General features: G+C 36.0%; 1 protein-coding gene across 1 annotated transcript in view; it reads right to left on the bottom strand.

The window, feature by feature from the left end:
• Positions 1-3,251: 3,251 nt before the first annotated feature.
• LOC113240519 (GILT-like protein 1) overlaps positions 3,252-14,127 on the bottom strand; it is a 51,793-nt gene continuing 40,917 nt past the window's right edge. The window contains exons 3-7 of the mRNA XM_026477850.1: positions 12,926-13,057; positions 9,758-9,826; positions 8,665-8,769; positions 6,915-7,067; positions 3,252-4,276 (exon numbers count right to left, since the gene is read on the bottom strand). Of these exons, the coding sequence (XP_026333635.1) occupies positions 4,184-4,276; positions 6,915-7,067; positions 8,665-8,769; positions 9,758-9,826; positions 12,926-13,057 (552 nt within the window). The 3' untranslated portion in view covers positions 3,252-4,183. The remainder of the gene's footprint in view (positions 4,277-6,914; positions 7,068-8,664; positions 8,770-9,757; positions 9,827-12,925; positions 13,058-14,127) is intronic.

Raw genomic sequence — 14,127 nt, 5'->3', positions numbered from 1 at the left:
TTTTCGCCTATAGCATATTCATCTATATTTTTCAATTATTAAGGTACAAATTTATGATTTGCAAATACGGAATCGAGTGGCGACGTGCGTAGTATTAGGCGCTTGGTAGCATTCGAGCTTGGTAGCATTTGGTCACGCGTCACTTGGGCGCCGTGAGGCGTCAGACGCCGACCAAACTGATCCCTGCGCACTAATGCGAACGTCGTCGCGCGTCGCCTGGCGGTGGAGTTGAAAAACAGGACGCGACGCGACGCTTCAACTCTGCGCCAATGTGAGTTGAGCCTTACAGTGGCCCCTGTGGGAGTCAGGGTTCTAGAAACCCACCTCTGCGTCTACAGAAATAGTATGTGTTGTGATGCTGCACTATGACGTGCAACAAAATCTCTTGTAAAATACTATGAAAATCTATGATAAATCGGCATTACTATTTATGACACTCGAATCGTAGGCGCCCTTACATATTTTCGCTGTGAATAAAACGATAGCGTGTTTCAGGGCACAACTAGTGCCATCTAGCGGTGAATCTTGGAATAAAAATTGTATGAGAAGCATTTTTGCTTTCGCGATAGCTTGGTTGGGTGAACTCTTGTGCTGGTATAGTGTTCGATTCCTAGCGGGGGCCTGTGCAATTGAGTCTTTTAAATTATTTATTATTTAAAAAATAATCATGTTTATTATTATGTTTTGTTTTTTATTTTTTATTTTTTTTCTTGTGTGGTGTCGTTTGTGGCATGTAAATAATAGTATTTTTCATTACATTTGCTCATAAACAGTGTCACGTAATATCCTAAATTGTGACACGGGCTTTTTTATTACGTTCTATGGATGTTTTACGTCAAAATTAAGCAAAAAGTTGCAAACATGTAGTCAATCTGTTAGCAGCCTAAGAAGGGTTTAGTAGCAATAGACCTCCTTGTGAAAGAGTTCGTCCAGGGAAGTTCTGCCACCTTACCTATAGTCCATAACAATTGCAGTGCCACTCAACAGCTTTATATCGCAAAGATCTGCCACTGCGCCCGTCACCCTGCGACCTAAGTTGACAAGTCCCATGTGCCTGTAATTTCACCAGCACCCTTACCCTTCAAAACCGGAACACAGTAATGCTGACTATACTGCTTGGCGGCAGAAATAGGTAAGGTGGCAGTACTTCCCTGAACGAACTCTTTCAGAAGGAGCTCTGCTTTACTTCGTTTTTTTTAGTTTTTTGAACAGCGGTTTACAGCTGTTGTCGAACCACGCACCCCAGATCGCCCGAACACAGTTCTTCTGAACCTTAAACGCACTGTCTACGATTATTGAATTGCCATACGTATAAGACCGTAGCTAAGCACAGACGAAACGTAGCCGTGATACGCCGTCAATGCTGCTTCTCGAGAGACAGTTTTCCTTAATCTTCGTAGAGCGTAAACAAATCTATTTAGCTTCATACAAATCTGCTCGACATGTTCTTTCCAGCTTAGGTGCGTGTCAATTGTTAATCCAAGAAAATTAAATGTGTCAACTTCCTATACGGTGTCAGCATTGTATTGAATTGTAATTGGTATAGGATTTGAATTGTACGATCGAAATGTCGTAATTTTAGTTTTAATTATATTAATATTTAAGTCATTAAAGTTCAACCAATTTATTACATCTGTCAATGCTTTGTTTATGTCGGTGTTAAATGTCGCTTTATCTTCACATTTTATCATAATTGTTGTATCGTCAGCAAATTGTATACATTTATGGTTAGTTGCACGTGGGAGGTCGTTAATGTATAGGATGAACAGTAACGGACCTAGCACGCTACCTTGGGGAATTCCAGCATTAGTCGTTTTAATATTTGATCTAAAGGTTTGTTTTTCAAACATATTATTGTATTTGTTTCTAATAATTCCATTTATTTCTGTATATTGAGTTCTATTTTTTAAGTAGCTCTCTAACCATTCAAGGGCTTTCCCCTTGATACCATACATTTCGAGTTTGCGTAAGAGTTTAGAATGATTGACAAAATCGAAGGCTCTACTCATACCAAGATAGATTGACATTACTGGGGTCGAGACGTTAATAGATTGAGTCATGACGCGAGCTACCTTTTTAAAATCCGTATTGAGAACAGTTTATGATTTTATGTTTTCCTAAAAATGCGTTTAATCTAATATGTAGAGCTCTTTCGAATACCTTAGATATAGTCGGTATTAAAGATATTGGCCTATAATTTCTCGTGCTTTCCTTATCACCATTCTTAAAAAGGGGTTTGATAACAGAAATTTTTAATTGTTTTGGAAAAAGGCCATCACTAAAAAATCATAAAAAAACATCATAAAAAACAAAAAAGTCATGTTTTATAGAAGTGTATATAGTCCACGTCTCAATAAATCGGAAGATTACGAGGCTCCCGAGTTTTATTGAAGAAGAAAGAGGAGATCCAACACCTATGTTCAGCAGTGGACATCTTTCTGCTAAAGTGAGTATTAGAGGAAGATATGTAAGTGGTGCATGCTTGCACGCATCATAACCCCGGGAGCAGCTAGTTTAGAATAAAACAAAGAAAAATCCACTTAACTTAATTTATTAAAATAATTATAGAAAAGTCACTTATAAACTAAACAATTACGTCTTAAAATTTACAATCTGCGTGTTACAAATTTGCAAAATGTATGCGATTACAACAAAAAAAAAATCTAAAATTAAAAGTACTAAACACGGCCATATTGAGAAATTATGACAGAAAATTCAATATGGCGGGAGTATTTATAACATTTTGAGTTTTTAAACTATAGTTCTTTCGTGTTTTTTTTTGTGAAATTGTACTTTTAGTGCGTGCTAAATGTGCAACATGATGTCCATTTTGATTATTAAAGCATACATTTGTAAATTGAGTTTATGTCCCTCTATTCTACGAGATACGTACACATGGGATATTTTTTAATATTATTAAGATTTTTGTACTGGTTTTGACTAAGACAAAATGGAGAAGATAGCGATAATTAGTAAATGTTGATTTATGACATAACTAACTATAATTCGTATCAATCCATTCTAAAAGATGAAGGATAAACAAACCAGTTTGGTTAAAACAATCAATCAATAAAATGGAATAAGTAACACTTTCATATATATTTTGAAGGTTCTAACTTGATATCTCCCGCCTTTTCTAATAATTTTCATTCGAATAACAGCTTAAAATCGTATTTGAAAAATGTGATTTCATGCCCTTTTCGTTTGGTCACTTTACACTTAACTCGAGTAATTTTCACAAGTTCTTAGTACGGAGTGATAGACAAGCGCGCGGTTGGTCGAATAAGCGAAGACTGACGCTCGATGGATGCTCTTTTTGCAATTTAATGCCCTTTTGCTTGGGACACTTTTAAGCGCGGATCGACATTAATTTATAGCAGGTAACTCCAAACGATGTAATTAAATAAATCGAAGCATTCAATTAATAGTTGATTTGTTGTTGGAAGTACATTTGGCCATCACTAAACTGTCTATGGTCGGGTCAATGACCAGTTTGTTTACCTTTCACGTAAAATGTATTGAAACGAACTATAATTACTTTTGGACTCTGAAATAACGGTCGTTATTGATTTTTCATATCAATCTTCGTCAATAAAAAAACAAAGGCGGGGGTCAATTGGAATTTGTCATATCATTTTTGCACAAGATAATTAAAATTTTTGAAGACAGAGTAAAATGATATTTGCAGGGTTGCCAGTTTTTCATAAAATTTTAAATAGTCATGTAGCTGTTGTCGACAGTTTTATCGATGGATTGTGAAAGAAGGTAAAATTTTGCCGAAAATGCCCGAATTGTGAATGTTACGACGTTCGAATGATTACTAATTGAGTTATTGCCTTCTTCATTCTCATTTTGAGGGTTGGTCTATTAGTATCGAAATAAATATTTATTCGTATACATTTCAATAAGCACAAGCAGATTTAATTATCTATATTGAATTAATATGAATATCTCTATAGTCGACAGAATGTTTATCGACTGCAATCACTATCTGCTTGCAAGCGGGCAACGCTTTTACGCAATGAACAGTCATTTTACTCCATCTTCAAAAAAGACAGACTCTAGGACGATAATTGCTCAATAGCTGACCCCGCTATGCATCTCGGAAATGTTAATGAGAGTTGAGTTTATGGCGGTCTAGTTATATTGGTCCTTCCTAAGTAATACATCTGTGCATCGACTGTTATTGACACGCCGGAGGCTTCACTGTAGCTGCGTTGCATACGGCTTCTTTGAGGTTACTGTAAGCCAAGTCTTGAGTGGTTTGGTTGAATTTCTGCAAAGGAAATATGGGTTGATTACAAAGTTGAACTGTAGTTAAATTACGTGCTGCCTGTTTTAGATTCAGGCGTTAGTTTGTGGAAAACCATATTAATAATAATTATAACTGTTTATTATGATTATTAATGCAAAGATCGAAAACATAGAAAAACTTTTCAACCCGATGGGACTTGCACCCGCGACCATACTGCACCGTAGTAATAAGCTCTTACCAACTGAGCTACGGGAACATAGAAAAACTTTTCAACCCGATGGGACTTGCACCCACGACCATACTGCACCGTAGTAATAAGCTCTTACCAACTGAGCTACGGGTCAATTTATCAAGTTGTCGAAATTCTATACTTTTCGGCATTCTGCGCCGCTAGTGACATTTAGTGAGAGATTTTAGAACGTTCTTCACCGCAGCCGGTACCTTTACAAGTGCTTCAACTGACGTTATAAACTAGTGCAGCTATTTTAATATTAGGGGTTAAAGTATGAAATTGCCGTTTTATTGCAATAGGTTCTTTGAATTTTCATAGAATCTTCATGGTTTGAGGTTTTCGAATGAAACTTTTTTCAAATGGTTTCTGTGATTTTTTTTTTTAATTTGAAACATTTGAATATCGACTTTCAATTGTTTTTGTTATTCAATTTAGACAAGAAAGATGGATACTGCGAAAATTCGAGTGATTTTTGAATACGAGTTCCGACGCGGAACTAACGCGGCAGAAACAGCCCGCAATCTCAATGCTGCGTTTGGAGAGGGGTCTACTAATGAACGCACCGTGCGATTTTGGTTTAAACGCTTTCGTGATGGAAATTTCGACTTAAAGAACGAGGCACGAGGAAGACCGCCCACACAGGTGAATAACGATGAATTAAGAGAGATAGTGGAAGCCGATCCTAGTCAAACTACCCAGGAATTAGCGGCATGGTTTAACGTTACCTTACCCACAATATTGACTCACTTGCGTCAAATCAATAAAATAAAAAAATACAAAAAATGGGTGCCTCATGATTTGACTGATCTGCAGAAAGAAACGCGTGTTGAAACTTGTGTTGCCTTGTTGAACCGGTACAGAAATGAAGGAATATTGGATCGAATTGTAACATGTGATGAAAAGTGGATTCTTTATGATAACCGGAAAAGAAAAATGCAATGGCTGACCCCAGGTCAAATGCCACAACAGTGTCCTAAAGCAAAACTTACCAATAAAAAGGTAATGGTAACTGTTTGGTGGTCTCAGCATGGTGTTATTCACCATAGTTTTCTCCGATCTGGTCAAGCAATAATGGCAGATGTCTATTGTGCCGAACTCCGAACCATGTTGACAAAACTAGCAGTAAAACAGCCCCGACTCATGAATCGATCTTCACCATTATTGCTCCACGACAAAGCGAGACCTCACACAGCACGAGAAACCATTTTGACCCTTCAGGAACTGCAGTTAGAAACCATTCGTCATCCTCCGTATTCACCAGACCTTGCTCCAACGGACTACCATTTTTTTCGTGATTTGGACAATTATCTACGTGACAAGAAGTTTTCTTCCCAGGAGGCAGTACAAAATGCTTTCACACAGTTTGTGCAGTCTAGATCGTCGGAGTTCTATCACAAAGGCATTAATAACCTTCCCATTAGATGGCAGCAATGTATAGATAATAATGGCAACTATTTTGATTAAATAAATTTGTTAAAAATTTAAAAAATAAACAATTTAGATTTTCAGTACAAATCGGCAATTTCATACTTTAACCCCTATTACAACATATAAGTTTTTTTTATAAAAAAAGACCTCAATAACATATGGAATTACATCTATTTTAGAAATATATTTCTTACAGATGGCGCCACCGCAAAAATATCGGCAAAAATCAAGTGACGGGACGAACAAGTGGCGCGCCTGATGGTAAGCTACAAGCCTGGCTAGAACAGTTGCAGAGTCACTCAGAGCTTTAACTCGCAAAGCTCTGAAGGGCACTGCCAGTGCGTCTTTCACCCTAAGACATATGTTGACAAGTCTCATGTGCCTGTAATTTCACCAGCACCCATACCCTTCTAAGCCGGAACCCAGTAATGCTTACATTACTGCTTGGCGGCAGTACTTCACTGGACTAACTCTTTCACTAGGAACTGTACTGCTTCTAATATCCAGCCGGATTGAAGGAATTTTTTTTAGTGTTCGATCTTTCTTTTAATAATTATTACATCTTGAATATCATGATAGTGAAATATCCTGACATTCAATAAACTTAATTGCTATTTTCTTTTTAACTCACACATTCATAGCCCCGCACTAAGGAAACTCTGTATCGCGGGTGCCATGGACACACAAATAGACAACCACAAATTTCACTCAATATCTCCCGGCCCTGGAATCTAACCCGAGACCTCTGCGTGGCTGTCCAGCAAGATAATTCGGCCACGGATGCAGTTACAACAGAACAATAACTATAGTAGAAGTGCTTAGAGTGCGGGGTACGTGTGTCAAGAGTACGCGGAGTTACATATACTTGAGCTGTCCGCCATTTTGTAATAAAACCTCGATAATCGTGGAAAAATGCCTTATTTTGCTAATTTGGAGCGCAAAAATGATAGTTGCACTGGTAATATTATTCATGGCGCAGTATAGGCAGTATTTACTTACTTCGTTAATGACAACGGTAGGCACGAACTGGAGTGGCCTCAAAACGGCATCACTTTTGTCGCCATATGATGCCAGGAGGTTGTCGCCCTGCTCACCATTGGCGCAACGCGTCAGTTTCTCGGACTCCTCCGCCTTATTGAACTTGGCCAGGCACTGGAACAAATATGGGAGCTTGTTGATTAACTATAATAAAATTATAACATCAATGAAAAAGATAGTGGTGTCAATGGTAGTGATGAGAGTTTGATAACAAAATATGATGGTAATAATAACTCACACGCACATAATCCTTGTTTCAAACCTCGAGTAATAACCAGAAATAGAGACGAAATAAGGGCCATCCATCCCTGGCAACTTATCAGGCAAATGGGCCTTATATCACTTTTAAATCACAAATTAGAAAGCTGAAATAGTACAGCGCCAACAACGTGTATGTATGTACGTCTCCGTATATTCCATAAATATTCTGTATTTATTGTCATAAAGATACTATTATCTCTAACAATGTGGGCTATTCCATTCGGTGGTGTGGGAAAAACAGCAAAACATCTAATTACAAAACAAGTGGAATCACATTTCATCGATAATTAAATATTTAATATGCAATATTGCAATTCTTGTCCATTTTAGCGAAGCTCAATTTAAACTGGTCGATTTGAAGTGAAACTATTGACGACACTCGTCAATTGTTTCGAACTCGGGCTGGCCAAACGGAGCGCAGTTGTCATCGTAATGATTTGGCAGAATAGTTTTTAAACAAATTAAATGACATTTCGTCTCTATTTCTGGTATGTACTCGATGATTTCAAAGATAAGTAATTTATATTTGTAATCGTCACATTAAGGGAAAACAGTAATTTGTGGAAACCACTTTAAATGCTTAGTTTGTTCAATTCGTGGAAGCATAACCGTGTAGACGGGTCTTAAAATTAAATATAAGTACCTTCACAATATGGATGTGTAAAAATTTGTTTATATTTCGATACTTCCAATGTCTACGTCAACTTTATTTTTGGTCATATTCTGTTATTTTTGTAAACAGCCATGTTTATTTACCAATATTATACTACCTGAATTTTGTGAAAAAAAAAGAAATAAAAAACAAAATTCGAAAAAAAACATAAAAACGAATTTTGTGAAAAAAAAGAAACAAAATCAAAATAGAAGCAGAGCAGGTCCAAAAATAAGTTGGCGCATCAATTTGTGATTTTTATATCAAGTGACGGCACAAGCAAGTCGTGCGCCTGGAGGTAAGGGTGCATTCTCATCATGTCGTAACGTTTTCTTTATCGTTGAACGACTGTCGTGCCTAGCTATTCCCACTAGATCGTGACGACAATTTATCGGTTTACGGCAGACGCCTTGTCATTTGCGCGACATAATCGTTTGAAGCTGCGATTGTCTGTCGTCACATTTTTATCGTGTTTATCCTCGGACGACTGTCGTTCTAACCCTTACCATTGTCCCGACAGTCTGTCGTCGTAACTTCAAAAAAGTCGTGAACTACAGTTAATTGTATTGTTCTATATGTGAACAACTTCATTTAAATATACTAGCCACGACACTTTAACCTGCACGATTATCTTAATAACACGCTTACCCACAACAGTTGCAGTGCCACTCAGAGCTTTAAATCGCAAAGACCTTGAGACATAAAATTGCCTAGTCCACGTGCCTTTACCCTTCAAAACAGGAACACAGTATACGAGCATTACTGCTTCGCGGCAGTTTGTTACGATAGATGACTCACCATATCCAACGACTTATCAGGATTGGCGGTTCCCATCAAGCAGATGATGAGGTCCATCTTCTCTGTGTCTATCATGCTGCGGTCCTTCAGGATGCACGCTTGTACCTGAAATCAATCAATCAATTGTCAGAGTTCATGTCGCTTTCGTTTTACGGTGCAATTTATAGATCGACCACTATTATTTAATACGCCACAATGCGAGTCCAAAGTTGTGGAATTTTCATAACTTCGAACTGAATTGTTTCGTGTTCATTTACACAAGGAAAAGATGCGGTTGTTCATACTTTTAAATTTGTATACATTTTAGTAGAGCTGTGTGTATTAAATAAAGAATGATATCATAATCATACACTATCAGAAAGTAAACGAAAAACGAATTCAAAAATTATCAGAAAAAACAATAACACATATTTAAACAAAGAACGTTTTAAAACAAACAACTCGTAGTCAAATAACTCTTGGGCTACAACGAAAACAACACAATTAAACAAAAAATCTTCATTGTTTTCGGATTTTTAGAAGTATACTTCTAAATTAAAGAAAAGTAGTTTTTTACAAATTCCAACGTGTAAAAAAGTTACTTTTTGGAGAATTTCATTTCAGGTTAACTCTATGTTTATATAGTCTCAAATGTACGTGGAATTACATATAATTCCCATGTTTTATTGAAATCGGTTACCGGGACTACCCGGTGCGCACTAGCGCAAACCCGGATTCATCCCCTAGTTCGCCACTAAAATATAATAAAATCGGTTCTCACTTCTCAAAGTATATCGAGAGAAAAACGCCTTGAATTGGAAAATAGCAAAATCAAGAATTAAAATAATTGCTCCTTATAATAAAATTTAGGCGCTATTTATAAAAAATCTTCATGCGTGAACATCCACCCTTAGAGGTGGATGATTTTCTTCAAAATTAAATGGGATACTATGGAGATACCCTCTTTCCAAGAAAAAAAGAATCAAGAAAATCGGTTCACAAATACCGGAGCACAAAAAAAACATACAGTCGAATTGAGTTGCCTGAATTTAGTACAGCTACGATTTTTCCCTGTAATTTTCTATGCTAATTGATAAAATGAACAAAATATCACCTTGTTGCCGTAACACTCATTAGGACCATGGTGACATATGAACTGCCAGCCGGTGGGTGTCCGGTCATGCTGTGAAACAACAAACAAAAAATAAGCGAGGTGAATGATAATTTTTGGATTATCCGTAAGTGACGAGACGACCAATTCGTGCGTCTGATGGTAAGCGACACGACTGTCCATAAAAGTTGCAGTGTCCCTCAAACCTTTAAATCACAAAGATCTTAGGGGCACTGCGGCTGCGCTCGTCACCCTGAGACATAAGTTGACAAGTCCCATGTCAACCGACCGTATAGTTCTGGGTTCAGAACTTTAATGACATTTTTCAGCTCAGTAGCGAGTACCATAGACAATAATAATCGATTTATAGCTAAAAACATCGAGTACATAACCAGAACTAGAGACGAAATAGGGGCAATCCCTGGCAACTAATCAGGCAAATGGGCCTTATATCACTTTTAAATATCAACAAATTAGAAAGCTTATTTCAGCTACAGCATCAACAACTGACCTGTGTGTAGGGTTCGTATTTATAGTAACAAAGGTAATATTATATATATCTAACGTATTCGGTGGTGTAGGAAAAACAGCAAAACATCTAATTACAAAACAAACGGAATCTCATTTCATCGGAAATTAAATACCAAATATGTAATTTTTCCATTTTCGTCCATTACAGCAAAGCTCAAGTTAAATTAGTCGATTTGAAGCGAAACAATTGACAACACCCGTCATTTGTTTCGAATTCGGGCTGGCCAATCGGAGCGCAGTTGTCACCGTAATGATTGGTCTCTATTTCTGGTTATATACTCGACAACTAAAAAGAGCGCCTTTGTGATATGGTTTATGAAATTATAATTGACAGATTATAAAGTACAGGAGTAGAAAAAAAAACTTTTATTATTGTATGTAAGTAAAATCTGCTGAATTATTAAAAATCATGGAACAAAAGTAGTTGTTTATGGACGCTAGTATTCAATAATCACTACAATTGAGTACAAAGAACTTACCTGAAAATTACCTAAATAGACATTTCAAGAATGTACTATAAGGCAGATTCCCTGGAGAAGAACGAGTAAGAAATTCAAGTGGTTGATCTTGAAAGTTTTATTATTCGATGGAGAAATAAATATGGTACAGACTTAAGTAACTAGGAGTAAGCCCACGCTGAAAAAAACTGACTCTTATTAGGTGGAGATAAATGAGTTTCTGGCTCAGTTCCGGGAGACCGATGTGTTTGCCGACAAATAGCGTGTCCTCTCAGCGGTCTTAAACCGCTTTGTAATTTTAAGATAAGTGTTATATTGTAGTAAATTGTGTAATGTTGTATTTATATTTTCTTTCCTATAATAATTAAAAGTAAACAAATTTAGTTTTTAAGTATTATTTTGTATCTTATGTTATATTTCGTCAGCGTTCGCAAGCTCTTCGCTCTTAAAATTGCAATAAAAACCCACGTCCAAGTGCTTCGATCATATGACTACAGTGGTTTGATCAAAAAACGTGTATTTCACGTCCAGCTCTCCCTATCAAACACAATTTTTTCCTTTTCTTTTCCTTTTAGAGGCTAATATATAATGTATGTAAATCGTATGTCTGGGACATCGCGATTCAGGCTTGTCTCAACAAATAAATAAATTGTCTAGTGTGAGGACTGTGGTAAATCTGAAATTGTAAACATGTTTTGTCAAATAATATGTATTTTTTTATTTAAATTTTACATTATCTTTAAGTTTAAGTCTTATGGACGCTCTGGCTTAAGCTGTAAGTCCAAAAGAATGTTTTCTTTATAAATAAATAAATAAAATAAATAACAAAAGTGTGATTACTTTTTTATGATACCATCGTGACAGGACGAACAAGTCGTACGCCTGGTGATAAGCGACACGCCTGTCTATAGCAGTTGCAGTGCCACTCAGAGTCACTGTCATTGCGTCCGTCATAATAGAGACTAAGTTCCATGTGCTTGTAATTTTACTAGCACCCCTTATCATTTAAATGCAGAAATAGGTAAGGTTAGCAGAGAGCTATTACTACAAATTTTTTTGATGTCATTTACGTCACTATTTATGACTGTAATTATTGTACATTTTGAGCTTATCGCGCACAATGATTGCATCAACGACTTTAAGAAACGAATTAATAATGTTGTAATTGATTCAATTACGTTTCACTTCAAAAGAGTCAGTTTTTTTTCAGTTCAACAGATTTCACGCAAGTTTTATATAATAGTTACTTACTAGTGGTGCATAGCCGTGCTGTCAAAACAAAAATCTTAAATAATTTAACGAATTGAAACATACAACAAAACAACGGGATAATTTTCAAAATACGTTAGAATTATAGGTAATGAAACTATATTATAGTATATTTGTTTTTTCAAACAAACCGACGTTTAGAGGTCCCATGGTCACGGTTGACTGAGGTGGTACAGTCTTCAACCAGTTATGTCTAATATTAATGCAAACCATCCTATTTTTCACTATAGTTACAATAGTTATCTTTTATCAAAAAAAATTTTAAATTAAAGTTTAATTAAAAAATTCATCAATTATACTTTGATTTAAACATTCACGATTTTCCACATTATTTGATTTTTAATTCGGGACCTAATCACGTATAAAACATATTTTAATGACCTCGACGTAACGTCCATGGTCTCGAAGGTACTGAACTTGATCTTCATTATTTATTTGTACATTAGGATTGTCACTACGTCCGAAACGACGAGGTAATTAAAATGTGTTTTATACGTGATTAAGTCCCGAAATAAAAATCAAATAAGATCAATTATATTTTTTAGGAAGTTACCTATCATAAGTCCGAAATGACATTTTTCAGAAATAACGTTTGGTCGAATTTCCATAACCTCGAAAGTAATTTTGAGAGGAAAATGTTTTTTTAAAACCTAACCTAACCGAATATCCAACATATCCTGAAAGAACAACCATTTCGTTATAATTCGGTTTTCGGGGTAATGAAAATTCGAACAAACGTTATTTCGGACAAAATCAATTCGAGATTGTGATAGGTTACCTTTTGAGGATCAATAATAACATTATCCCCTTTTGTAATCGTGAAAACAGATGGGTCAGCAGTTTTAGGTTAGCCCCGGCAGAAATGCCAGTTTAAACTATAATTGCTTTAGAACAAAGCGTAAAATATACTCACAGTAGCCTTGCCGTAAGGCACTAGCTTGACTTTAATTGCCCCGCGGAAGTCACGCCACACCGGGGCCAGTTGCTCCACGATGAACTTCTTGCTGTCCGGACACAGAGACTCGTAGTACACTGCCACTTTCACCTGAAATCAAATTGATTGTCTCAATACATACTATGTAGACTTCTCCAAACCCTTCAATAATACGCCATGTTAACAGAACTGATTTCTTAAATTATCTATTCATCCAACAATTTATGTTAGAACTTTAAAATATTCTCAACAAAATTTCTAACCTCAAAAACCGTAATAATTCCTGACCAATCTAACTTGAACATTTGATGAAATACCAATGCATAAATTTTTCTTTCACCTAAAGACGTCGCTTTCTAAATCCCTTCTTTTTCAATTCCCGCCATTTTTTCGCAAGTACGGAATTTTAAAAGCAATGTCAATGGCTAGTCGAACCGGTAGATAAAATAATTATTAATACAAAGATCGAACAGTCAGAAAAATCCTCCGATCCGGCCGGATTTGAACCAACGTATTTAGCATATCGTGCCAGATAAAACGTGCATCTACTGCAAAATGTTCGGACCAATCACAATCTCAACACTCCGACGTGCCAATTAACAAACTATTAAATGAATATATAGAATAAGCTTATTTACCCTTGTAATATTTAAATAAATAATTAATGAAAATATTTTTTGTATTTTACGGTTATATATTTCTTACAATACATACACTTCATGCCCTTTTCAAATTAAGGAAGGCAGAGACCGCAGTCTTTCGTCTTTACATATTTTTTTAACCGACTTCAAAATAAGGAGGAGTTCTCGATTCCACTATTATTTTTTTTGCATATTTTACGCGATTAGTCGGACATTTGTTAACCGATTTCGATGATTCTGTTTTTGTTGGTACACCCTGTATCTCGGTAGTGATCCCTCTCAAATTTGAAGAAAACATTTTCAACGTCCAACATGACAAAAAATAATTGAAAACGCATTGTTTTTATATTAACTTAACACGAAAAATCACATAAAAATAATTATATATGTATAAAATGGTTACCTATCAGCAGTCTGAAATGACATTTTCCAGAAATAACGTTTGCTCGAATTTTCATAACCTCGAAAGTAATTTTGAGAGGAAAATGTTTTTTCTTTTAAACGTAACTTAAACTAACCTAACCGAACCTAATCGTGTCT

This window comes from Hyposmocoma kahamanoa, unplaced genomic scaffold (genome assembly GCF_003589595.1).
Source record: "Hyposmocoma kahamanoa isolate Upper Pololo Valley unplaced genomic scaffold, ASM358959v1 146, whole genome shotgun sequence".
Taxonomy (NCBI): domain Eukaryota; kingdom Metazoa; phylum Arthropoda; class Insecta; order Lepidoptera; family Cosmopterigidae; genus Hyposmocoma; species Hyposmocoma kahamanoa.
This window is presented reverse-complemented; position numbering and strand designations above follow the sequence as displayed.